At 43.0% G+C, this 25,221-nt stretch overlaps 1 protein-coding gene across 5 annotated transcripts in view; it reads right to left on the reverse strand.

The window, feature by feature from the left end:
* Window positions 1-3,192: 3,192 nt before the first annotated feature.
* Window positions 3,193-25,221, reverse strand: part of camsap2b (calmodulin regulated spectrin-associated protein family, member 2b) — a 49,234-nt gene continuing 27,205 nt past the window's right edge. The window contains exons 5-23 of one of the 5 annotated variants that reach the window (XM_036138083.1): window positions 24,124-24,156; window positions 22,853-22,991; window positions 19,549-19,688; window positions 17,621-17,711; window positions 17,400-17,504; window positions 16,115-16,184; window positions 15,722-16,000; window positions 13,811-14,534; window positions 12,310-12,456; window positions 12,016-12,238; window positions 11,733-11,916; window positions 10,980-11,649; window positions 9,374-9,510; window positions 9,049-9,260; window positions 8,860-8,959; window positions 7,806-7,871; window positions 7,146-7,261; window positions 6,931-7,049; window positions 3,193-5,099 (exon numbers count right to left, since the gene is read on the reverse strand). In XM_036138083.1, the coding sequence (XP_035993976.1) occupies window positions 4,803-5,099; window positions 6,931-7,049; window positions 7,146-7,261; window positions 7,806-7,871; window positions 8,860-8,959; window positions 9,049-9,260; window positions 9,374-9,510; window positions 10,980-11,649; window positions 11,733-11,916; window positions 12,016-12,238; window positions 12,310-12,456; window positions 13,811-14,534; window positions 15,722-16,000; window positions 16,115-16,184; window positions 17,400-17,504; window positions 17,621-17,711; window positions 19,549-19,688; window positions 22,853-22,991; window positions 24,124-24,156 (3,852 nt within the window). In that variant the 3' untranslated portion in view covers window positions 3,193-4,802. Of the gene's footprint in view, window positions 5,100-6,930; window positions 7,050-7,145; window positions 7,262-7,805; window positions 7,872-8,859; window positions 8,960-9,048; window positions 9,261-9,373; window positions 9,511-10,979; window positions 11,650-11,732; window positions 11,917-12,015; window positions 12,239-12,309; window positions 12,457-13,810; window positions 14,535-15,721; window positions 16,001-16,114; window positions 16,185-17,399; window positions 17,505-17,620; window positions 17,712-19,425; window positions 19,498-19,548; window positions 19,689-22,852; window positions 22,992-24,123; window positions 24,157-25,221 lie in introns of those variants that run through there. The other 4 variants (XM_036138084.1, XM_036138085.1, XM_036138087.1 and 1 more) reach the window with 4 other exon arrangements.

A 25,221-nucleotide genomic window follows, 5' to 3' on the forward strand; every position in this document is an offset into this window, starting at 1 on the left:
ACTGGTACTAAGGGGCCCAAAGAGTGCCAAGAAAATATACCCCACACCATGACACCACCACCACCAGCCTGAACCGTTGATACAAGGCAGGATGGATCCATGCTTTCATGTTGTAGACGCCAAATTTTGACCCTACCATCCGAATGTCGCAGCAGAAATCAAGACTCATCAGACCAGGCAACGTTTTTCCAATCTTCTATTGTCCAATTTTGGTGAGCTTGTGCAAATTGTAGCCTCAGTTTCCTGTTCTTAGCTGAAAGGAGTGGCACTCGGTGTGGTCTTCTGTTGTTGTAGCCCATCTGCCTCAAGATTTGACGTGTTGTGCATTCAGAGATGCTCCTCTGCATACCTTGGTTATAGTAAGTGGTTATTTGAGTGACTGTTGCCTTTCTATCAGCTCAAACCAGTCTGGCCATTCTCCTCTGACCTCAACAAGGCAATTGGGCCCACAGAACTTCCGCTCACTGGATATTCTCTACTTTTCAGATCGTTCTCTGTAAACCTTAGAGATGGTTGACAGTTTCTGACTCACACCAGCCCGTCAGGCACCAACAATCATGCCACGTTCGAAGTCACTTAAACCACCTTTCTTCCCTATTCTGATGTTCAGTTTGAACTGCAACAGATCGTCTTGACCATGTCTACATGCCTAAATGCATTGAGTTGCTGCCATGTGATTGGCTTATTAGAAATTTGCATTAACGAGCAGTTGGATAGGTGTACCTAATAAAGTTGGCAGTGAGTGAGATACGTGTATATATATAATTTTTGGGGGGGAGTGTCCACTTTAATTAGAAATACACATTAAAAATTTACCATGGTTTGCTCATTAATCAGAAGATATGAACAGAAATGTGTATAATAATGTGTAGAGCCTTCGGGTAGGGCTTAAAGAACGTACTGAGGAGTAAACAGAAGAAACTTAAAGTCAAGATGAGAGAAAGCAATGAGGTGTACAAGAAGAAACAGGAGAGCAAGCTCCAGCAGGGCAGTATATAAGAAATGTAGTCAGGGATGGAGAAGATCACAGGTTTCAAGCAGGTGGAGGATCTAACAAATAGAAGTCTGGACAGTTTAGGAACAAGATTGGCTTCCTTCTCTCCTGTAGTAGCCACAGCTGCCCCGGGGCAGACTGACAGAGGCAAGGCTGCCATGCACTGGCGCCACCGGGCCCTCTGACCACCACCAGCAGGCAATGCGAGTCAAGTGTCTTGCCCAAGGACACAACGACAGAGACAGTCAGCGTGGGGGATAGAACTGGTAACCTGCTAATTGCAAGACAAACTCCCTAACCTCTGCGCCACCATCGCCCCTTAGATGTTTTATCTTCCACCTCAGCCATGGACCCTTCTGCTTCTGCATGTTCATTCTCAGCAGAAGATGGTGCTGCTCCCTTTACCTCCCCTTTCACTTTTCTGTCTGTAGAAGTCAGGTGAAGAGGTAGCTGGAGAGACTGAACTGGAATAAGGCTGCAGGTCCAGATGGTGTCTGCTCCAGAGTCCTGAAGGCCTGTGCAGAGCAGCTCTGTGTGATTCTACAGCAACTCTTTAACCTTAGTCTGACCAAGGAGAAAGTTCCAGTGTTGTGGAAAACCTCTTGTATTGTTCTGGTACCAAAGAATACTCACCCATCAGTCCTCACTGACTATAGACCAGATGCCCTGACATCCCACACCATGAAGGTCCTGGAGAGACTCCTGTTGGCCCACCTGAGTAAGCAGACAAGCAGCTATCAGGACCCCCTTTAGTTTGCTTATCACCATGGAGTTGAAGATGTCATCATACACCTGCTTCAATAAACCCACTGTCATCTGGACAAAGCAGGCAGCACTGTGAGGATCCTGTTTTTTGATTTCTCCAGTGCATTAAACACAATTCAGCCTAATTTGCTTTGTCCTTCGGCCAGTATAGATACCTCGGTGTTCACCTGGATAATGAACTGGACTAGAGACTTAACTGTGAAGCTCAATCAATCAATCTTAATTGTCAACTACAATTTGCATTGTAATCGAAATTACAGTTTCAGTACAACCGTCCATCACATTTGGGGGGAACGGTTGACTGAGGCCTTGCGTGTCAAAAGAACGCAGCCGTTAGGCGCATTCCTTCGACTGCCATGACCCTGCCATGATGCGGTTTTTCTTAGGGCACTGCCTTTAAGCTGTCTACAACGGACAGAGCAGATGCTTTGTCTATCGAACTCTGTCTTTAAACTTTTCTCATTGTGCTCAAGTCATTAGGATCTACAACAAGATGCTGCAGGCCTTCTATAAGAGTGAAGAGTGTGATCTCCTCTGCCATCATCTGTTTGGGTAGCAGCACCAGAGCAATTGACTTAAAGAAGCTCAGCTTATAAAGAAGGTCAGATCGGTTCTGGTGAACCTTCTAAAACCTCTGGGGATAATTTAAAAAATAATAATTCTTCATAAAATGAAGAACATTATGGATAACCCTGAGCATCCTCTTCATCAGACTGTCGTATAACCACAGTGTGTCTTCAGTCAGAGGTTTCAAAACCGCTGTAAGCAGTTCTGTCTCATTGGGAAAAAAACACATGAGTTAGGCCAGTATTTAATTTCCCTTTGGGATCAATAAAGTAGTCTATGGAGCTAGAAGAGTCTCAATATTTAGAAATACACATATGCGATTCATACATTCATACAAGACACATGGCACACACAAGATTCACACACGACCCATGATCCACACATGCACAGGACAATATTCACAAAAGTATTTCTTATCTGTACACAAAATATATATATTGATTTACTAACTAGCTCTGGCCTTTAAACTTCACTGCATTTGTGTGTGGATTTTTGAGACTCCCCTGACTTGACGCTCAAATGCATTTACTTTAAGGAGAATGATTTTTAACCAATCACAAATCTCCCTTGTCTCAGCCAATAACAAGAACGTCCTCCACGTGGATGATGATTTGCCTATAAGCCAATCACATGAACCTGTTCACAGAGCACTATGCATGTATGCAATATAGTTCTTGGTGGATTCTATAATGATGAGCCGACCCAAAACCCCATCTGTTCCACCTCCATGCATCACAGTTAGAAAGAGGTTCTTTTCCTGGAATGCTATATTTGGTTTATGCCAAACAAGTTCGCTGTTCTGGCGTTGTTGACTCATCTGCCCAAAGGACATTATTACAAAATTAATTCGAGGCAGACACAGTGCAAACTGTTAAGAGCTGGCATTTTAATAAAACAGAAAATAATAATAAAAAAAGCAACAAGAAAAGTCCATGAAAATTTGGTCATATTTTCCTTATTCAAATCAAAATGAATAAAGAGCCGGAGAAAAGAAAAAAAATGTTCATCTTCATTCAGCATATCACGCCCTCCTTTAGCAACACTTTGCATTCAAGCGCACATCCTTCAATAACTGTACTGGTTCAACAGTACACACTTCCAACAAGTAAATATCCTTACAAAAAATACTTCTTATATGTTAAAATATATCTGTACAGAGTGAACGCATACCGAAAAGGAACGCACGACGTAAAAATGTAACAGTAAGGTAAAAAGAAAAGGACAATGTCGGAACATTTATGGTCAGACTCCGCAACAGTGGAGCGGATCTGAAACAGCTAGCATGGGTAAGTTCATCCTTTTTATTTACAACAACAAAAAAAAAAAAACGATCCTAATCTGGATCAAACAGTTAGGACACGTAGCACATTAATGTGACATTTTAATTAATTGTTCACTCTGCAAATGTGTTCAATACTTACAATTTAAATTACTGCACATGTTGATGACACTGAGCTTTCCATTCACACCATCACTCATTGTGGTCTTATCAGTCATTTTTGCGTCTGCAGCACAATAAAAGGCCCCAGAATAAAAAAAAACAGCAATGACATACATAAACATGATCAATTATGAAAGCTACTCAAATGCTACCAAGAGCTGACTTGTTCGCCTTGCTATTATATACAAACAAATGCGACTAATGTATGCGATGGATTGCGGTGGATTCTGAATAAAACATAAGAGGCTTTTCAATGTCTCTTAAAAGCTATTTCAAAATAAAATGAATTAAAAGTCTATTGCAGGTGTTTTCTGGCAGCTTTTGATGGGACGCCATACACTCATATTCACACTCTTGAGGTGTGCTTGACACACTGGTTGGCACTTCACTGTACGTGCGCACACATATGCAGAAATAAAACCTGCCAATCACGTGTACAAAGACAAAAAAAAAAAAAAAACACACGTCTGTTTAGCAGCAGGTGTCGATTCAAATAGGCTGCTTCTGAAGAAAGACGGGCCACCTCTAGGTAGACCACGAAGCAGGCGTAATCTGATCTCAGATCTGTGTGTACAGACAACAAATAGACATTTTTGACAGAAGAAGACAAGATGGCACCAACACCCACTGTGCATCCATGTGACACAGAACAAGCATAAGGCTACACATGATAAACGAAGAGAACCCAAAAGGTGCCTCTGAGAGGCGTGACATTCAGTGCTTCTGTAGTTCAGCTCGGTAAGGCATCGGCTCACCTGGTATCATCTTTTCTGTTGTTTTTTTTTTTTTTTGGCACATGAGAACATTGACACGCACATGCTGACAGGAACACACTTGTGCCTCACTGAAGTAGTGTCATAAGCAGTTCTGTATTACCTTTATGTGTAATAATGTATTTTAACGTTCCAGTTGTGACTTTGAGGAATGGTAATTGGTGTCAGCCACTAATAAAACGAAAAAAAACAACAACAACATAATTCACAAATCCTGCTTGTTGCGACAGAGCATGTGCAGATGCTGCCCTATCGTCTGGCACTATTTTGGGTGTTTTTTGGGCGTCCCCTGCTTCTTAGTTTGCCACAGGTGGCTGGCGATGGTGATGGCGTCCACGCTGGCCGACATGGTTTTAGCTGGGATCTTGCTGAACTGCTTCCTGTCCGAGTTGTACTTATACAGAGCCTCGATCATCTTGGTGGTGATGGTTTTTGGGCCGATGCCGGCCAGTTTGGCGATCTCCTCGGTTTCGGGGCAATACGTGTAGACGGACCTGAACTGGCATCCAGAATCACGGAACAACACCAGGAAGTTATTGGCTTCGGATTTCTCCATTTCCTGCCAGACATTGTGCAGAAGAAACATTTGTGTCAATGTGGAACTTTCATTAAGGGTGTATCTATTAAAATTTCCTGGTCTGGAACAAAAAGAGTAAAATTGCTCTGGGTTGTTTAGCTATTCATACTGATGGAGTTCAGATTAAACGACTATGTGATGAGTTGAAGACATATAATTAAGTTTATCCGCTGACCTCTTTGATAATGTTTAACAAGAAATATATTTTTCCAACATGTTGCCATGTGTTATGTAATATTAACATCTTGAGAGGTCTAAAATTTTAAAGGATCAAGATTGATTTAAAGGATATAGTATCACTTAAAAGTCATGTAGCGGCATGTTGTACCAGGTGAAGAGGTGCCATGGATAACTGGACAACACCAAGGTACAGTGAGTTACAGTCATCCAGCCATGTTGTAATAAATGGATGAATTATTGTTATAAAATAATCTTTTGACAGGACGGGTTTAAATTTAGTCACCTGGCTCATCAAGAAAAAGCTGGTGAAGTAATTTTCTTTTCCATGGGCATGTAAACCTGAGTATAATCTGCATAACAGCGGACAGTAATTTTGTGCTTTCTATAAAAAGGAGTCAGGGGGCTGGAGGGGGAGGGGGGGATCCTCCACCTTAAAACACCGAACTGTGGCGTAACTACCAGCACAACTCTTCTCAATCTCCATGATTCAATGTGGCAAATCAAGCCAATGGCTGCTTCCTCGCCATCCTGAACACTACCCCCTTCCTTAACATCTATCCCCACCCACTTTGATTGAGTTTTTCAAATTTGTCTGGGGTGGAAATATGCTGTCACATGGGCGTGAGTTATAATCTGACGAGCCAGATGAATTTCGTTCCGCCTAGCTTCACTCACATCCATCTGGGACATCTCCCATAGAGAGTGATTTCTTCAACCAATTTTATTGTCCAGCCAATCAGGACGCAGGGCTGGAGTTTCATAGATGTGACGTAGTGGAGAAGCGACCGTGACGTGAGACTGTTTTGATTCAGACAATGGCGGCTCGCATCGAGGAAGCAAGCGTTAACATTGATGCTGCTTCTTCCGTGTTGTCCAATCTACCTAATATTGTTTCATTAAAAGAACATCAGAGAACGCCTCTGAAGGCTTTTGTTGGTGGAAACAATGTTTTGCCCTTCTCCCGACCGGATTTGGCAAGAGCTTGATCTACCAAATGGCTCCTCTGGTAGTTAAGGAAATGGGACTAGTGCAGCACCTCATCGTTATCATTGTGTCCCCGCTGATTGCTCTCATAGAGGATCAGATCAGAGAGGCTGGAAAATTGGGTGTTACAGGTATGCAGCTGGGAGGAATAACCGAAAACAACATCCTCGACGGACGTTGCCAACTGGTATTTGGATGTCCCGAGTCGTGGCTCAACGAGAAATGGCGGAGCACGCTTGCTTCGGAGGTGTACCTGAAGAACTTAGTGGGGATCGTAGTCGATGAGGTTCACGTCACGTATAATTGATAAGTTAAAAAAATCCTACTGTTGTCACTGAACAACCTATCGTTACTCACTGAGCAACTACTCTAAAATCATCAGCGTCACGGGTTGGCTTCGGTGTGAGTGGTTGAAATAGCACGTCGATAAAGATGACAGACAAGTGGCTTATCCAATCATATGCAAGGATTTTTGATAAGGCCAAGCCTTCTGAAACGCCATTCCTATGGATCAGTTCCAGATGGATGAGTGAAGCTAGGCGGAGCGAAATTCATTTGGCTAGGTCCGGTGAGTTACACTTTAAGTAACAACAGTCAAACATAGTAAACCTTAATCTGCCAGTTATCCACACACAGACATAGAACATACGTCAAGTATCTTGTTTTTCTGCCCTTCGTTGACTTTGCCAGCCAGGCAGCAGTGAGCCAGGGCGTTCTGGATGATGTGCTTGTTGGATTTCGCACTAGGCTCCTTGTACAGCTTGGGTCCTGCGGGAAGGAAGAGCAAGAGAGCAAAAAATTAAACATCCGCTGGACAAATGCACCAAAGAGAAGACGAACGTCTACGTTTCCCTCCCTTCCTACCTGTGTACTCTGTGTTGGAGGGAGTGGAGGAGGTGGTCGAGTCATTCTCCCAGTCCTTCTCTCCGTTACGGCTGCCGGCCGAAGGACACGAGGAAAAACCCTCCGCGGAGTCCGGCCTGACGGCCACCGACGAATGACAAACACAGACGTGACAACGATCACACAAGGCGCGGACGCACACAAGGCGCGGACAAGATATCACCACACGGTGCACACAGAGACATGCAGAGAAACACAGAGATGGGTCAAAGCCAGATCAGACATCACGGCATGGTTCTCCGAAGTCTGCCTGTTGTCTTGCATCACATCATAGTGAAACACCCGGGCGAAGCTGAGCCGTGTTTAATCAAGCAAAGCAAAGTGGTCACAGAGAGAGTTATGAAGGAAACAGCAAGCACAAAGCTAAAGCAGAGAGCAGAGAGCAAAGGCGATACAGAGATAGAGTTGGAAACAGCGCTGCAGCCTGCGTCTGATAGACCATAGTAAAAACTTTAGGGGTGCAAATACTGTATACCATTCAGGACATTAAGCGTCGTTTACTGGTTGAAATTTGTGACACAATTAAGGCCAACACAATATGAAGCTGCAGGTATCTGCACAGAACCACGTCTAAAAAAAAAAAAAAAAGGAGCTTTAGCTTCATTTCAGAGTGTTACTAACCTTCCCTTTCTGTCTTTTGGAAAGCTTAAAAAAAACGGGATATGGGCAGAAGCTAGTTTGTTGCCTCTGAAGGATGCATGCAGAGCAGAAGTAGGAAAAGGACGAGAAGAAAGGGAGAAAAACAGAATAAGCTGTAGAGGTTATAGCCTTCTCTGGGTCACAGAGTACAAGAGCTTCTTCGACACGCTCCCAACAAGTCTCATCAGGATGAGTTAGGAGTCAAATAAAGGCGAGTACAGGATTAACTAATGTCTAACTTCTTTTCTAAGCTGATTAGCTATTAGCTTATAGCCAGTAGCAAAACTATTCAACTTTTTCCTTTCCTGTCAATTTACAGTCAAATACTTTATTGAGATTTCTATGTGACACAACACATATTAGAGTACAATTATTGGGCTTTTTTATGTCTGAAAAGTGTGACGAGCGTTTGTGCATAAAGTTGTGGAGAAGGTTAAATAGAGTTATGTCAGGAAGCAGTTGTCCTTTTGCACTTGGTTTAAAATCCTACATATGGCGAAATATAACGCGGTGCAGGGACCACAGTGGGAGCATCACGCTGTGGGGGTGCTTTTCTTCAGTAGGGGAAGAAAAGCACCCACCTTTATTTGGAAATCCTGGTAGAGGCAGCGAAAGACTGAGACAGAGCTTCGGTTTCCAACAGAATATGCAGCCAGAGCCACAATTAAACGGTTCAAAGCATTCTCAGGTGTTCAGCTGTTAAAATGGCCCAGTCAAAGCCCAGATCTGTAAGCAGTCCATTGCAAGACTGTCTGTCTGACTGAGCTATTTTGCGAACAACAGTGGATAAAAACACGGGTCTCTAGCTTTGCTTAACTGTATTATCTATACATTTTGAAAGCATGTAGCCTTTTCTTTCAGCTTCACAACAATGCACTCTTTTGTGTCGGTCACATAAAATCCCAATAGAATACATTTACTTTGTTGGTTTAATGTGGCGAAATATAAGAAATTTGAGCAAATATATAGGAACGGTGTCTTCACATTGGATTTGCTATTTACAGATTAACTCAGCTGTAGTCGGTTAGTTTCTTACCTGTTCGTCTTCTTGTTATTCGGCTGGTCTCTGTCGTTGTCGGCCAGATTGAGAGACGCCAAGGAGGCACTTGAGACAGAAAAGCCCCGCGGACGCACACCTGAGCAACAACAGCACACAGGACCGGCACGGATCAGCATGAGACGCTCAGGGAAAGCATGTGTGCGTCTGCGCTCGCGAGTCATTCACCTGTCGTTCTCACAGGGATAGACGACTCCATGACGTCCCTGTGGATGGACTTGGGCCGCTGCTTTTTCTTGAGACTCCCACAACGAGGCTTGATGACGTCGTCCATGTCCTCCATCAACTTGAGCTGCTTCCTCCTCATGTATTCATTCTTGATGTAGTCCCTCCTCGCCTTCTCTTCGTCCTTCTTCTGTTGCTCCTCCTCTGCTTTCAGCCTGCGCAGGAAACAACGAGGTAAGTCGTGGGAGGCTGAACACTGAAGCTGAAAAGACGAGCGCTCCAGAGCATGAATTTTGTCTGGACAGCATGTGATTCAGCGACTACACACCGTGCAGCTTCCTTCTTCTGCTCCTGGTCCAGCTCCTGTTGTTGCTTCTTCTCCTGAGCCTCCTTCTCCCTCCGAAGCCTCTTCTCCAGCAGAGCTGCCTTCTTTGCTGCCATGTCCTCTTCTCCTTTCACATCATCCTGGTGTTGAATGAGAATATTTACACACCGCATATAAATGAAACATTTCTCTACATTTTTAAGATTGCTATTTCAAAGGTTAACCCAGACTATAATATAATATCTTGGAAAGATAACATCTTAGCTTGATCAACCAGTGAGAAGCTCAAAAATCCTATATTTTTCCAATCAACGAATGCACCATTCTTATTTGCTACCAGACAGCGCTAATGATGACGAACCAATAAGGGGTTTACAGCAAATTTAGAAAGGGTTGAGAGAAAATGGTAAGTTTCTGAGACACGTCTGACATGCCAATGGTTTATTAAGGCTGCGTGAGAGAGAGAGCAACTCTGAACACTGATAACAGGAAGGCTAGAACACATATTTCCACACTGTCTTCTTATATTTGTGTGTATAAAACTAGTCACAGCATTCAGATTAGTGCATCTCATGTTTCTGTGAATACTACTGGGTCTCGATGACTGTAGCGTCTGTAGTGAAAGTTTTTACTGGTGCCTGTGAAGTGGGGGAAATAATGTATCCAAAGCACATGTCATAGAATGAAGAAGTATGCTGAAACTCTTGAGGAGGTAATGAGGATCCATGCGTGCTACATCCCATAATTATAATTCTTTTTCTTTTTTTTATTACATCCCATAATAAATGAACAATAACGTTAATCAAGTTTAAATCCATGAACGAAGAAAAAAAACCCCACTGATAACAAATTTGGTCATAGCATCCGATTGAAAATGAACAATCAACATGCTGTGTTTTCATTATTTGCTTATAAAAGTCCTCCAAGCACATTCCACTAGAGGGAGACGTAGGGGAAGACCGCACATCGCCCGCATATCCCCTCTAGCCTGGGAACGCCTTGGACTCCCGTAGAGTGAAGTGGAGAGTGCCACCAATGAGACGGATGTCTGGGTTTCCCTCTTAGACCAATTGACTCTACAACCTGATCTCAGATAAGACGATGAATGCAGAAAACTGTCTCTGCTGTTATCCTTTGAATTACACCTAACTAAGCTTTTAGCTGCAATGGACTGCAGATGTTTGGCTCATCTTCCCTCTGCTGCTCCCATTTTTGGAGTCTTTTAGCAATTAATATTTTAAACCCAAACGTTGTCTAATAGTTACCCTTAGCTGCTTATCTGATTGAGTTTCTAATCAACTTGTGGAGACCACCACCAGCACATCACTAGACAAGGGACCTTTAAGCAGTTACGCAAAAACGCAACTCAAAAATCACATCTTTCTAAAAAAAGCTGCAACCATCAACATCATTACGCATCTCTTCAAATTTCAGTCTATTTAGCCGTGTAGAACAAATCAGGAGATACAAAGCTAAAGACAGTCACTTCTCAAACATATACCAAATGTTGGTGGAGGTAGGTTCAAACCACTTTCTAAACTTTGTTTAACGCAGTTCTGATCTGATCTTAATTAGAAGCTTCTAGAACATTCCCGTAGCTCCAACTCACCTTAAAGAAGAATCCACAGCACATCTTTTGATCATCTCCATACGTTTCTCCTCCTTTTTCTGCCTCCTCTGTGCTCTCCTGACCCTGGCCACCAGGAGGCATTATCCGAGACAGAGGCACCTCCACCAGGTCCTTCCTCTCCTGGGGGTCATCTTGGCTCTGGCTGACCTCTGAAACTGGCTGGCACAAAACCCCTGATGTCTTCGTTTCTGCCTTCACGTCTCTTCCCTCCTTCAGTCGTTCATTCATCTTATCTTTGGCTTCGTCGTCATCGCTCCTCTTTGCTCCCGTCTCCTCTGTTTTCTTAGAGTCTTCTTTCTCGCCCTTGGAGTCTTGGTGTTGTCTTTCCCTGGCCCCGTCGTCGTGGCCCAGGTAGGCGAAGGAGCTTTGCTGGGTTTGGCTGGAGTTGAAGCGCCTCAGTCTGGGCAGGCTGTCCACCGAGGTGGGAGAGTTGAGCATCCGGCTGATGGGGGTGACCTTCAGATCGTTTGGACGGGGGGTCCGAGGCGTTCTGGCATGAAACGAGGCCGGCCGTCGTTTGATGCCCGCAGGCGAGCGGTCGGGGGCCCGCGGGGACCCGGAGGAGGACAGGATCGGGGACAAGGATCCCAGCGAACCTCGGCCTGATCCCCGGCCTGTCACGCTGCTGCTGCGCAGCTCGCGGAGCTGCCTGTGTGGATAAAGAAATAAAAACAGTAATGGGATCCTCACGTTTCAATCACCTCTTTGGTGGATTTTGGCAGCGAGGCGTACCTGTGTGGAGACGGCGCAGGAGGCGGGATCACCCAGGCCTGTTGCTGCTGGTCTCTCATGGCCATGATCTTCTCCTGCTGCTGGGCCAGGCGCTGCATCTCAGTCTGCAGGAAGCCCAGCGACGTGTTCAGCCTTTCAATGGACCGCGTGTATTCTGCAAGGTCGACTTCTCCAGGGGTCATGCCTTAACACCAACACCAAAAAAAAATAAATAAAAAATTATTTATACAGAAACTAAATCTGCATTTATAAAAAGCCAAATCAGCTGAGCTAATTTACCCACCCCCACCATCTTCACAGGGAGATTTAGGAGCTGCTCCGTCTGGCTTGCACCGCTCCGCCTGCTCCACGCCGCCCTCCTTTGAGGAGCAGATCGGCTCAGGCAACGCTGTTTCAGCCCCTCCTGAGTTCGGACAGAGCGGGGCAGTCACTCCTTTCCTTTTCACTACATTCAGGAAGGCGGTTCTACCCATTTTCTGGCGGTGCCTGGTGAAAGCTGCCTCTACCTGAAAAATGTGACCGGTGTTAGATTTAAATCCACACCGCAGGGTTTTTCTTGTAATGCGAGGCTACATACCTTCTTCTTTTGGGCTTCAATGGCTCTGCGTTTTTCCTCCAGCTTCATTCGCAGCTGAATCATCTCGGAGGCTATGAAGTTGGAGGGATCTCTGGGCGGCTGCGTAGCTGGAGACGGCGACGTGATTGGCAGGGGGGGTGCGGAGAACTAGGGAAAAAGTGGTGTTGATGCCACACATGTTATTTTAATGTCAGCATACTAGAGAAATCCATGTTTCTACCTCTACAGAAGATAACAGTGGTATGTAGTATGTTCACCTCCACAGATTTGTTCTGTTTTAGCTTTTTGTCCCCTGTTTCATTGTTCGTCACATTGGAACCAGAGTAAGAACAAAAAGTTGCCTTTCACTTTTTTATTTTATCATAAACAGCTGTTCAAAGCAACTTGCCCTAAGTGAAAATGCAATTGTCCACATTATTAAATTATGAAGTCACCTATTAACCATTTTTAATTCACTATTGCAGAGCCGAATGCTGCCAGACTTATACGATCAAGAAGTCCATTAATTAGAACCCATCTGACAACATGAGGGAGGCTAAAATAGCTCTAAAAACATCATGACCAAATCTAAAGAAATCCAAGAACAGATGAGAGACAAAGTCATTGAAATTGGTCTTGAAAGGTGTAAAAGCTTTGGGACTCCAGTGAGCCACAGTCAGCACAATTATCCACAAATTGTTAACAATTTGTGGATAATTGTTTAAATATACATTTGCAATACCATACTTTAACTGTAATATACCTTTCACTGCACTTTAATTTAAATAGCTGCTGTCCAAACTCTAATTAATAATTTTATAGTAATAGCCACCTGTACATATATTCATAGTACATGTAAACTCTGTTATAATAATCATCTGTATATTATGCTATTGTACATATCTGTAAAACTCTATTCACAGTAATATCCACCTGCTATTGCACTTCTGGTTAGACCTAAACTGCATTTTGTTGCCTTGTACCTGTACCTGTGTAATGACAAAGTTGAATCTAATCTAATCTAATCTAAAAATGGAGAAAACATGGATCACAGTGGTGAACTTTCTCAGGAATGGATCCAAAATTGTGTGCATCAAATGATATAGGAAGTAACAAAAGTACCCAAACCAAATGGATTAGTTAAGGTCAGTATCTAAGATTTAACAATATGAAAGACCAACCATCCACCGAAAACCTACCCACCCACCAACCCACCCACCCATCCATAGTGACTGGTTCCTATCTCCAGCTGTCATACAACAACAAAGGAGCGATCCAGGGCCGAAACAATACAGACAAAAAAAAAAAAAAAACAACACAACAGCCCATTTGACATTTGTCACAAAACATGCCGTAACTTGCTTTAACTATTGAAACCCGTGAATTTTTCTTTTTGCCAAATAATCCTAAAGCAGAATATCTGCCCATCAGCTTGTGGCCTTATTTTTGTGTGATAATCGAATTCACAGCACTGTATATTCTGTGACAGTTGTGAGAATGAGGGACACAACGAGGGACGCACCTGGGAGGAAGTCGTCCTGGCTGACTGGGTGTAGGGTACATTGAGATCAGAACTGTCTGGAGTGGTGGTTCCTCCGCTGCTCCTTCCCTCTAACTTCCTGAACTTCTGCTCTGCAAAGCTGGTCATCCGCACCAGACCGCCACCAGAACCACCCGATGAAGACGCGGGACTTGCTGTATAAGACCTGGGGAGCGTTGGGGCAGAACTGGGACAGGGACTGCCTCTGTCGCCTCCATGTCCCCGTTCACCCTCAGGGCTGGCTTCCCCTCCTTCCTTGTCCCCTACTTCCTTGCACCTCTCCTGCCTCCCAGGCAGTGGGCACGACTTTGTTGTGGCCTCACAGTCTGGATCTATATCCGAATAGTCTCTCAGAGACGAGGAGTCCTCATCCAAACTCTGGATGTCCTCCGTCCGCACATGGATGCCTGTGTCAACTTCATCCGTGGATGCAGAGTTGGGGTCTCGGTCATTCCCCCGAGCCTTCACTGAACTCGGGTCATCCCCTGGAGCTTGAGCTCCTGGGGGGTATGGAGGCTCGGCACCATGCAGAAAGAAGCCATTGTCTCCATCTCCAACAGCGAGGCTGGCATGGGGCCTTTCTGTATCGTGGATGATCTTGAGGGCCTCCTCGATGCTTGGAGGAGTTGATGGACTGATGTGGCCGGAGTGGTTCCCTTGAAACTTACTGGGGCTGCTCTTGTCTGGTAAGACTCCATTGGGGTACCTGGACAAAAAGATTAAAGAAATTAATCTTGAAATAATCATTACGTCTCCTCAGTTGTTTTTGATGCTCGTAAATTACAAATACCACTAAATGTTCTTTGTATCTGAAGTAGGCACAAACCTTTATTATACACCAAGGTTTTTTAAGTTTTTACCAGAGGCCAATTTAATGCCATCCAGATTAAGTGATTGATTAAGAAGTTTATTTTTTGAGAACTGTGGTCCAAAGATTACAACTTGTCAGTCATCCAAGATTTGATCATCAAGACATGCCTGTAGTTGAAGCGATTGGTTTATCAGGATTTATGGATAAATATAGCTGAGTATCATCAGTATAACAGTGGACATTAATCCTGTGCTGTCTGATAGTTTTACCAATCAGAAGTATATATATATATATATATATATATATATATATATATATATATATATATATATATATATATATATATATATATATATATATATATATTAAAGAGAGTTGGCCCAAGGACGCACCCTGTGGTACTCCACAAGTGACCCTACAGTTTGAACATTTATTATTGACATGAACTAACTGGAATATGTCAGATAGATAAGGTTTAATACTTTTCCCTTAATCCCTACAATATATTCAAATCTTTTTAGGAGAATATTGTAATCAACTGTATCCAATGCAGCACTGAGAGCACAGAGAGCAATTCTCTGTTGTGAAAACCTGCATCCTGGGACTCACATGAATGTTATTTTGACAGGTTAGCGATTTATTAGCTTAGCATTTACCATGTATCTTTCCCACTGAAGTCACATTCCAAAACATCGGATACGAATCAGATTCAGGATCACATATGGAAGTGGCTCAAATGTGACCCTCAAAAAATTTGATTTGGGTCAGATCTGAGCGTCCCCACTGGTTCTAAAGATGCTGCGTGTTTAAAGTCTAAACATCTGACCTGGTTACTTGACCTGCAAAATCCAAATGTAGCCAATCAGATTTGGCTACTTTTGGGGCCACAGTTTGGGGCCTTTGGAACAGTCTGAGATGGTTATCGGTAGGGCAAAGCATAATGAGATGGAAAATCTTTGATCGGTGTATCTCTAATTATGTAGGCACTACCTTACCATTCACAGTTTTCACAGTTTTTATTGAACTGCAGATGATTACACTGCCTGTAAAACCCAAATTTGAAACCCGTTCCTCATCCACACCTGTGCTGGTTCTTAATAGAGAAAGTGTTGTTCCGTCCCAAGGGTTTGTGAGAATCAAAGTCGTCCTCCTCTGGGATCTGTCTGCCCTGGCCATTAACGTTGCCCGGCGGGGGGGAGAGGGGGTGTTTCATGCCTCCTCGGGAGGCATAATGAACTTTGAACCCCAGACCATCAGTACTCGCTGAGCGGGTCATTCCACAGGGAGGAGGAGCCTCAAAGGGCGGCAATGTTGGATCTCCATCCAGCGGGATCTCAAAGGAGATTCCTCGAGAGGAGGAGCTGAAGAATGAGCAGAAAATGAAACGTGTTGTCAGTGAAACAGGAAAGAGACATGCAGTTAGAAAACTGTGCAGCCGTGAAGCCTTTTTTATGATATTAGCTTTGTATGCTCACTGTTTTTCTTTGGGCCACGTCCCAACACAACCATCCACGTAGGACATGGAGGTAGATCTCTTCATTAAGCCTGTTAGACACAGAAGAACTTTCTTAAGTTTTACATGATCTAAGAAATCCTTTATTTACAAAAAAAAACAGCAAATGTATCTGTAGGGTTTAAGGAAGACTAGGGACAACCTAATGTATTTATATAGAAAAGGAATTTTCACCCCAGTTTTTTATTTTCTTTGTTGCATGTCTTTAGGTACATTTATGCTCCACGTTGTGCTTTTCAGTCCTTGATCACAGAAATATTTTTTGAATCAATTACATTTTGAAGTGTATTCGTAATTGATACGTTTTTTAATTTATTACCGGAGTAGAGCTGTATAGATCTATCTATCTATCTATCTATCTATCTATCTATCTATCTATCTATCTATCTATCTATCTATCTATCTATCTATATTACTTTGTGTGGAATGTTGCAAATATATATATATAAAAATTTTGTATATCTGGAGCATGTAACAAAAGTAATTTCTCTCTGGGATTATTAAAGTATGTCTGATTCTGATAAACAACCACTAGAGGGCGTCTGGATTCTTAACAAAAGAAACATAAACCTGCATTGACTAGGTATCCTGCTGCATGTTGCTGCTATCTGCAACGTATGTCTGCTTTTCAAGGTGAAACGAGGCTATCTGCCGACAACATCAAGTGAGGATTTGCATTTTTTACAAAAATTTGGCAAATCGATTTGTGTTCTCACAAGAAAAAGGAAACAAAATGGTCATAAGATCAAGTATTACTTCTGCTCCTGTTCAGAGTTACCTGACCGGGTTTTCCAATTGGTCACATTTCCACTAAAGGTCTATTCATTCCCAAAATTAAACTGCACTCATTCTTTAAATGGATAATTGTGCTGACTAGTTGTTAGGGGCACCACTTCAGTAATAACAGATAAAGTATTTTGTTTACTTCCAATGTCTCATATTATTTTTTTAGGCCTTTTTTTTTAATCTATGTGTTTGCATTTGTATATAACAGCATTATTATAACAAACATTTGCATTAAGCCTGCTGGCTAATATGCAAGCCTACCTCAAAATAAGTGTTTGACACCTATGCTATAAGATGAGGTATCAGGGGGTTCTGATAACAGACAGAAGCTACGACACATCGTGTCAGATAAATAAGCATAGTGGCCTATCTGTAAGTTTCCATCTGCCTTTCTTTGGGGGTACTAATATATGCTCAGTAAGAAAAAAAATCCAACTCATACTCGTCGTGATTGATTTTACCTTCAGCTGTGAGGTTTTCAGGACTGGAAGGTCTGTCTGCATAGCTCTTTTGGACAGGACTGGACACAGGGGCCATATCTCTGACGAATGATACAGGCTCACAGGCTGCGTGACAAAACAAGGAAATTCCTGCACATCATTAGTCAACAACTAGCATTCATGACATGCAGAAAAATTACTGTTTTTACTGTTATCAAAAAGCATATTGGACGGGACTGTACCGTTAGGGTCGAAGACTCTGGGCTGAACAAAAGAAGGCTTCACAACCTCGAACCACCAGAAAAGCTCAGCCATGAACACCAGATAGTTACTCTGAAAGATCACACACACATCTTCATGTTCACCTTAAACACGCAGCATCTGTCTTTTTTTGCCGCTCGTTCTCTGTATGAATCTTTGTAAAGTTGAAAAGTCTACAAAAAAGTAAAAAAATAAATAAAATCGACCCATCTCAGAGCATTTTGAAAGGCCGCTGAGGTCACAGTGTTGCTGGGCTGAGAGGGGCGTGTTCATGTGCTTGAACGCCTGTGCATGCTGCATGGTGTGACGTCTCCAATGTCGAACTCACGTGTCAGAACATCTGCCAAACTACTATCTGGTGTCTAGTTTAAATACGGTGACCTGCAGAACGATTCAAACCTCTTTTTCACATCTCTCCATGTCACAACCTTAAACTTCATTGTGTTCTGCAGGTATTATATTCAATATAACCCAACTGAGTAGTTATTAAAAGGTAAAATGTAAGGAAAGGAAATAAAAAAAAAATCAAATAAAAATCGTTTCATTTCAGCCCCATATTACGGAGCCCCTAAAGGGACATAGAGGGGGAAAAAAAACTATTGCGAGATCTCGCAAAGTTTTTGCAAGATCTCGCAATAGTTTTGCGAGATCTCGCAAAAGGTTTTCCTACGTCAGCGAACCGGAAGTAAAACAAATGACCTGATCCACACTCATTACTGGTTAGTCACCACATAGTTGTTTGCCAACCGCCATTAAATAGAAAAAGAAGTTGTAAACAGACACAAAACAATGGAGGCGCAAACACGTCATCCATTGGAGAAGTTTATTGATTTCTATTTTAGTACTGGCCTGACATATAAAGACATTAAATCCGTACTTGGCTGCAGACATGGACTTGACATTAGTGAGAGACATTTTAAAAAGATTAAAACAAAAAGTTTTCCTACGTCGGTGAACCGGACGTAAAACTACGGATCTGATCCTCGAAACTAAAATGCAGTGCAAGCAACTTCCTTTAGAAGCCATCTGGTTAATATATAGACTCCACTTCAGGGTAATATACTCCGTGTAAACACGGCTATTTTGTATGTTCAGTGCAAACATAGTCTGTAGGTAGCCGACATTACTAATGCATTAATTTATTAAGCAGATCTCTGGTGTAATTTCCTCTAGTTTACATTTCATCATGGCAGCGTAAACACATTAAACACTAATCAATGCAACGGGTTAAATCATGCACAAACACTAGTTAAGATTCTGTGGACAGGGAGCCTTGTGGTGAACAGGCAGCAGGCCAGACTCTTTAAAAAGCCCCACATGACTCCCCGTTGTACCATAAAACCACCATCCAGTCAATGCACAGACAGTGTAGCGAACGAGAAGCGAAGGCAGAAGAAGAAGAAATACGGACCGAAGGGTGTGCGAGGATGAAAAGCGACTGCTGTGTTGTTGCATCAAAGAGAGGAAAGTTCCAGTCAGCTCAGACCGTGCCTTGAATCCCGAATGCTCCTACCCACGCTCTCTGCATACTATTTACCCGACGCTAGCTGGATGGCACCGAGTCGTACAGAAAGACTGAAAACTGTAAACAAATCTGATAAGACTGAGATGTTTAAACGTAACAGATTGTTCTTCAAGAACTAGAGAAACAAGCCAGGCAGAGTTTAGTCAGGACTCTGAATACGCGGTCTGTCCACGGAGTGAGCAGTATGAGGTCAACGGACTAGACATTCAGTATTAAACTTTTCCTTCCGTGACTCACTGTTGCCTGCGTGTAATTGCTCACCAGAAGTTTCCTTTTACTCTCCCTCCAAAGCGTCTTTCCTTTCATCAACTCAATCCCGCCTCGCAAAAAAAAACAAAAAACAGAGCTCTCTTACTTCAGCGTCGTCATGCTGGCGGTCCGTACCTTTATGGACGCATGCGTGTAGAGCATGTCCTCCAGGCTGAAGTGGCAGCAGTGATTGAGGTTGTTCCTGCAGAACTCCTGCACCAGCTGGAGGTTGTACAGACTGTCGGCCAGAGACATGGTCTCCTTGAGGCAAACGTCTGCTCGGCCAGGGGAGGGGTCAACCACATACACAAAGGGAGGGAGTGGGGAGGGGGGGGGGGGAGAAAATGCCAAACAGGAAGGCGAGAAGAGATAAGGTTCAGTTTATGGTAAAACATTTAAAAAAAGGAGTAGAATAGAGGGAAAGTAACTTGCAGCTGTAGTTTGAATCACTCAAAAATCACCGGGACAACTCAAGACAGCCACTTTTAAACTGTTTCAGCTCCTTTTAGATGTGAATCATCAGGATTTTTATGTCTTGGCGTTTTAGAGCTTCCCTGACGTGTGTGGGATTTTGTCGATTTTGAGACGTATAGCTGCTAATTTCTCTGGCGTGACATCACGTTGAACTCCACCGTGCTTATTTTAGGCGCAATCTGGCTGCAGGCGAGAGGCCTTAAACGCAGCGGAGCCCGCTTTCACATCTGGTTCACACGCCCACATGCCAACTAGAGCCAACCAGCGGAGTTTTTTCTTTTCAGGGAATCAACACAGGAGCTGTTTATCTTTGAAACTGCGGCTCGACAAGTAGCTCCCTAACGGCTCTCTGCAACGTACGACTCGTGACCAATCGAGTCTCGGCCCGGGGCATTTTTAGAAACCAGAAGGGGCTCAGAGGAAACGCCTCTTTTGTTTCTTCGCCGCCTCCCGCTTAAAGTCAGTCCCAGGTCACATCCGCACTGCGGAGTCATTCTTTAGTCAGCATCCTCACCTGCTCTTCTATTAATACACGATAAAAAGTAAGAACCTACATAACAACGAGGTCAAAACTCCTCAGTAGCTGGTAGAACGGAGGAACACAAGACAACAGGGGACCATAAATACGGTCTTTGTTTCAAACGGCCAATTCAAATGTATTGTGGTTGTCATGGGAACAGGAAGAAAGTGCCCATTGTGTCTTCTACATATAGAGGCTCTCTAAAGAGCACGCCCCTGTTAAAAAAACGCCCATTTATAGTGATACGAAAAAGATACCGTAATAAATTATTTCAAAGCTTTGTCCGCATATATTCTGGTGTTTGTCCAGTACAATGCAGAGCAGAGACAAACATGTTAGAGGGAAAAATTACAGACAAAAAGGTAGAATAACCCGGTTACATAAGTCACACTTCTAATACCATTAGATCCAATTTCACCATTAAGTATTCCTTTCTGTGTTTCTTCTTCATCTAACAGCATCCAACCTCCTGACTTGGCAATGTTCGCCCACCCTGACTGGCAAAGGTTCACCAGATCAATCAGATTATGGTTGATCTGTCATTTCCAGGAGACGCCACAGATTTGTGGTCTGTGGCGTCTCCTTTGTCTTCATCTTTAGCTTTCTAGAAGGAATCATAAGGATTTAACCCATAAATGATGGGTAGTTTGAGATATTCATAACTTACATCCACCTTGACAAAAAAAAAAAATCTATCTATCTTAAAAAAAACCTAAAAAATAAAATAATCAACCCCAGATAATGATGCTGCCACCATCATCTATTATAACAATTTTCTTCATGTCAGGTGAGGTTTTTGCAAAAGAATAGCTGAATGAGCTCTCAGAAACCTTTTTGGTTCATATTTGGTAGAATAGGACTGCAACATATTCTCCCATGTGATTTTGGGCACATATTAGCCAGGCCTGGGTGCTTAATTTAAAAGTTTAGTAAAGTTCCTATTGTCCCATCTTTTGAGCAGGCCAGGGTGCATTTATCACACATTTTCTGGTATTTATTACAATAAAAGTGATGTTAAAAATGTCTAATAATGGGTTGCTTTTCTTGTCTTTTAGGCAATAGACTGTATGGATGTTCAACTTTGCAGTTAAAGCCTTGCAAAAAAATAAATAAATTACTACTCTTGAAAAAGACTAAACAGCAACAACACTAACAAAGAGCAACTTGTTGGTATTTGAATAGGCTATTTCAGGGTTCCAGTTACAAAAAAGAACTGCAGTTTTATTGTGAAACAGCACAAAATAACCACATTTACTCTTTTGTTTTTAAATCTTGATAGATTGTGCTTCCCTCATTAAACCAGTAGTGGGGAAAATTAACAATAAGCAACAATCCCAACAACACATTTAGTTTTTGGGGAATTTACACATTCTCACACGGAGCTTCTTGTTTTCATGATAAATCTAAATTCTTATGACAATGAAAATATCATAATGATAAACACTCTGATATTTACCAAAATCTATGCATAATGTATTTTTTTGCAACCTTCTCCTGACTGAGATCTTTTTACAACGTAAACCTTTGGGACCCATCTGCAAAAATGTGTCTTTAGTTTTAAGGATACGAAAGACCAGCTGAACGTTATGCAAATGCAATTAGACATCCTATAACTGGTGTGAGTCCTGAAATGTAAACAAAAGGCACTTCAAGTATTTGTTTTTCTTCCAGTTTCCTATAGTGGCCTTTCAGGCATACCATATAGGGAAGTTGTGCCAGGGCAGCTTTGCTCTTCGAAAAGGATGTCTCAAGACAGAATACTAATTACATGATTGACTCCCTGTTTTCATTCAGTCTGAATGGCAGGGATTGGTCCTACCCTCACTGTCCTCTGTCCATCAGGATACGTTGTTATCACCTCATCTATTGGTTGTCCCACATGCTAATCGTTGTGACGTGCTCAGGTAACGCCGGTGTGCGTGCACGACTCTTGTTAGCCTCCGCTTGCTGGCTGCGCACGCGCACTTCCAGTGTTTATGTATCTGGTTAGCTTCGGTGTTAGCCGTTCATTGTAGCTCCGCTGAACATGGCTGATAGTCGCAAGAAGCAAACCGCGTACAAGTTTATGAGAAGAAGAGGAAGGCCTCAGTAGAAATAAATTAGAGTGGATTTGAGAGATTTTTCTACGCGATTCCCCCTGAGGAGCAGCAGACCAGGTAAGACGGTCAAAAATCACCGCACCAAGGAGGACAGCCCCCCCTGCCTGTCCCCCCCGTGATGCCACCAGCGACCCCAAGCGCTGAACTGGATAACGGTCTGAATTGTTTTTTCGAAAGTGTCAGATTTTTAAAAATAAATAACTTAATGGGTGAGTGGTCAATGTACTGATACAAAATAAAAATCATTTGTTTCTTTCCAGACATTATCTCTTGCATTGCTGAGTTTATGTAGTTTAATGAAACCTAAATCTAAGAGGAGTCAGAGGTTTAGGCCCGGGGGACCCACCTTCCAGCCGGACGGCCTGCGGGCAGTAGAAGTGCAGCAGGGCAGCGAGGGCGCAGCCGTCTGTGTTATCCTTCAGCAGATTCTCCACCAGGGGGAGTGACGGGACGCTCTTCTGGGCATGCTCCCTCCTGTACCGGGCCTGAAACCATGGCAACGGCACAGAGACATCACCTTCATGGATCATCAGGGTGGAAACGCACAGGTTATCTTTGAATATCGGTGCAAACAGCCGCAGACACGCCTTACTACTGCATGCACAGTTTGATTAAGCACACAAATCAAGGTGTTAATCTGAGGATTTTACAGACATTCAGCTGAAGTAATGCAGATCGTACTGAGCATGCAAATAACACGTCTCCGGCATACACCTTTCATTTTGCTCGTAGGGAAGACAGATTTAAGCAAAACTGGAACAATTCTGCTCCCCACGAGTGCTCTGTATATTATCCGTCTGAAAATAAGGTTTATTACACCATTCAGCCCCCTCTGAAACGTCTCTTTTTTTTTTTTCCTGCGCTGAAGCTAAAAAAATCTGTGCAGTGGCTCTGTATCAGACAGTGCGTGTGATTTAGGGTTTAATAACGATCTGCCTGAGCTTCTTCTTCCTCTACGCAGGTTCTCCTGTGTGTTGCTTTACATTCGCAAAGCCCACAGGGACAGCGAAAGCTGCAAATGCCTTTCAGGGCGTCAGCACTCCCAGGGAGCGCATAAAGAGTTGCTTTCTGATGGCTGCGTTTTGTAACAGATCTTGCTACAAAAGGAGGACTGGGTCAGAGCTGTGCGCTCCGTCTGACAGCCAGCTATCACTGTGCATTGAGCTGTGAGAAACCAACTGTTGTCCCTCACTTTGCTCCGTTGGTACCAGATCTCTGAGCACTGTGCGTCCCTTTTTACATGAGACGATTTCAGCTGCTTCTGGTTTATAAAGCAGACCGCAAAAAAAAAAAGAAAAAAAAAAAAAAAAAGGCTTTAATCCATTGCATTGTTCAGCAGAACAGCAGGTGTTAAAGTTATCAATCAGCTGCATGGTGTATGTGCAATGTATATCTCCCTTTGACCGAGTCATTATATATCTTATTCATCTCAGGATGGGAAACAGGCTGGGAGGGAAGGTGAGAGGGCGGGAGAGGTTTGGCCAAACAATGATGGAGCTCCGGGCTGCATGCAGTGATAAACAACCAGAGGGAGGAACGTGAAGGATGGGATTAAAAGGGGGTTCGGGACTGATGCTGGGGTTACGCAGATCTTTTTTCCAGAATGGATGGACTTACAGGTACTAATCTCCAGTACCATTTGCTAGAAGACTTGATGGTGGATCATGATTGGATAAGAGGAGAGAGTGGGATACGCATTAGGCCAACAGCAGAGAGAGAGAGAGAGAGAGAGAGAAAAGAAAAACACCACCACTGACTGAGAGAGAAACACCAACACCTGATAAGCAACATCTGTTATAGCTCTGCAAAAGACAGGGAATCATTAAAATGTGTCAAGTGTGCAGGATCTGAGTCACCTGCTCATTCTCTAATTAAAAGTGAGAAACACACGCATATGCTTTGATCCTGTTGTCGCTCTGGCTGGAGAGTGAGACATTGAGCTAGTTTTAATTTCGCAGCCTCTTAACTGGCTTTATTCATTTATTGTCATGTATTTATGTTCATTCCTCTTCTGATCTACTCGGACAAGCTTCCCAGCATTCCCACAGCATGATGCTGCCACAACCCCGTCTCACCGTCTTCTCTGGGTGACAGGCTAATTAATATGGAGGCTTTGTGATGCTTCTCTGCCTCCAGTTCAGCTGGACGGCAATGACTGCCGTTTCTCAGTCGTCTCGTATTCTGTTTTCAGATTATTTGAACAGTGCTCTGTGACAGGTTTATAGCTTTGCATGTTGTTTTAGAACTTAAATGAAATTTCTTATTGATAAAAAAATATATAAATATGAGTCAATTTACAATTATATACAACTTTGTGTTGGTCTATCCCATAAACTCCCAGTGAAATACACTGAAGTTGGTGGTTGTAAGAGAACAGCATATGAATTTTTTTTTTTTATAAGACTTTGTTTCCTGACCGAATAATTGTCTCTGTCAAAGATATTACTCTCTTTAGATCAGATTTAAAGCTAGCCGATGTTTCCCTTAACCCGAAAGTTTTATGTAGTGCATCTTGACAAAAGCAAATTTATTCACTGTTTGTTACATATATTTACCTTAAATATTTATCTCTGAGGCCCGTTGATTGTAATCTGGACCAAAATGTAAGCCAAGCGTTACATTAAAACAGAACTTAGGGTTGAAAATGCTGTGCAATGTTTTTGTTCACCGTGTCAAAAAGCGCACAAACATGCTAGAGCATCGCGGCAGCTCTAC

The sequence above is a fragment of the Fundulus heteroclitus genome, chromosome 6, assembly GCF_011125445.2.
Source record: "Fundulus heteroclitus isolate FHET01 chromosome 6, MU-UCD_Fhet_4.1, whole genome shotgun sequence".
NCBI lineage: Eukaryota > Metazoa > Chordata > Actinopteri > Cyprinodontiformes > Fundulidae > Fundulus > Fundulus heteroclitus.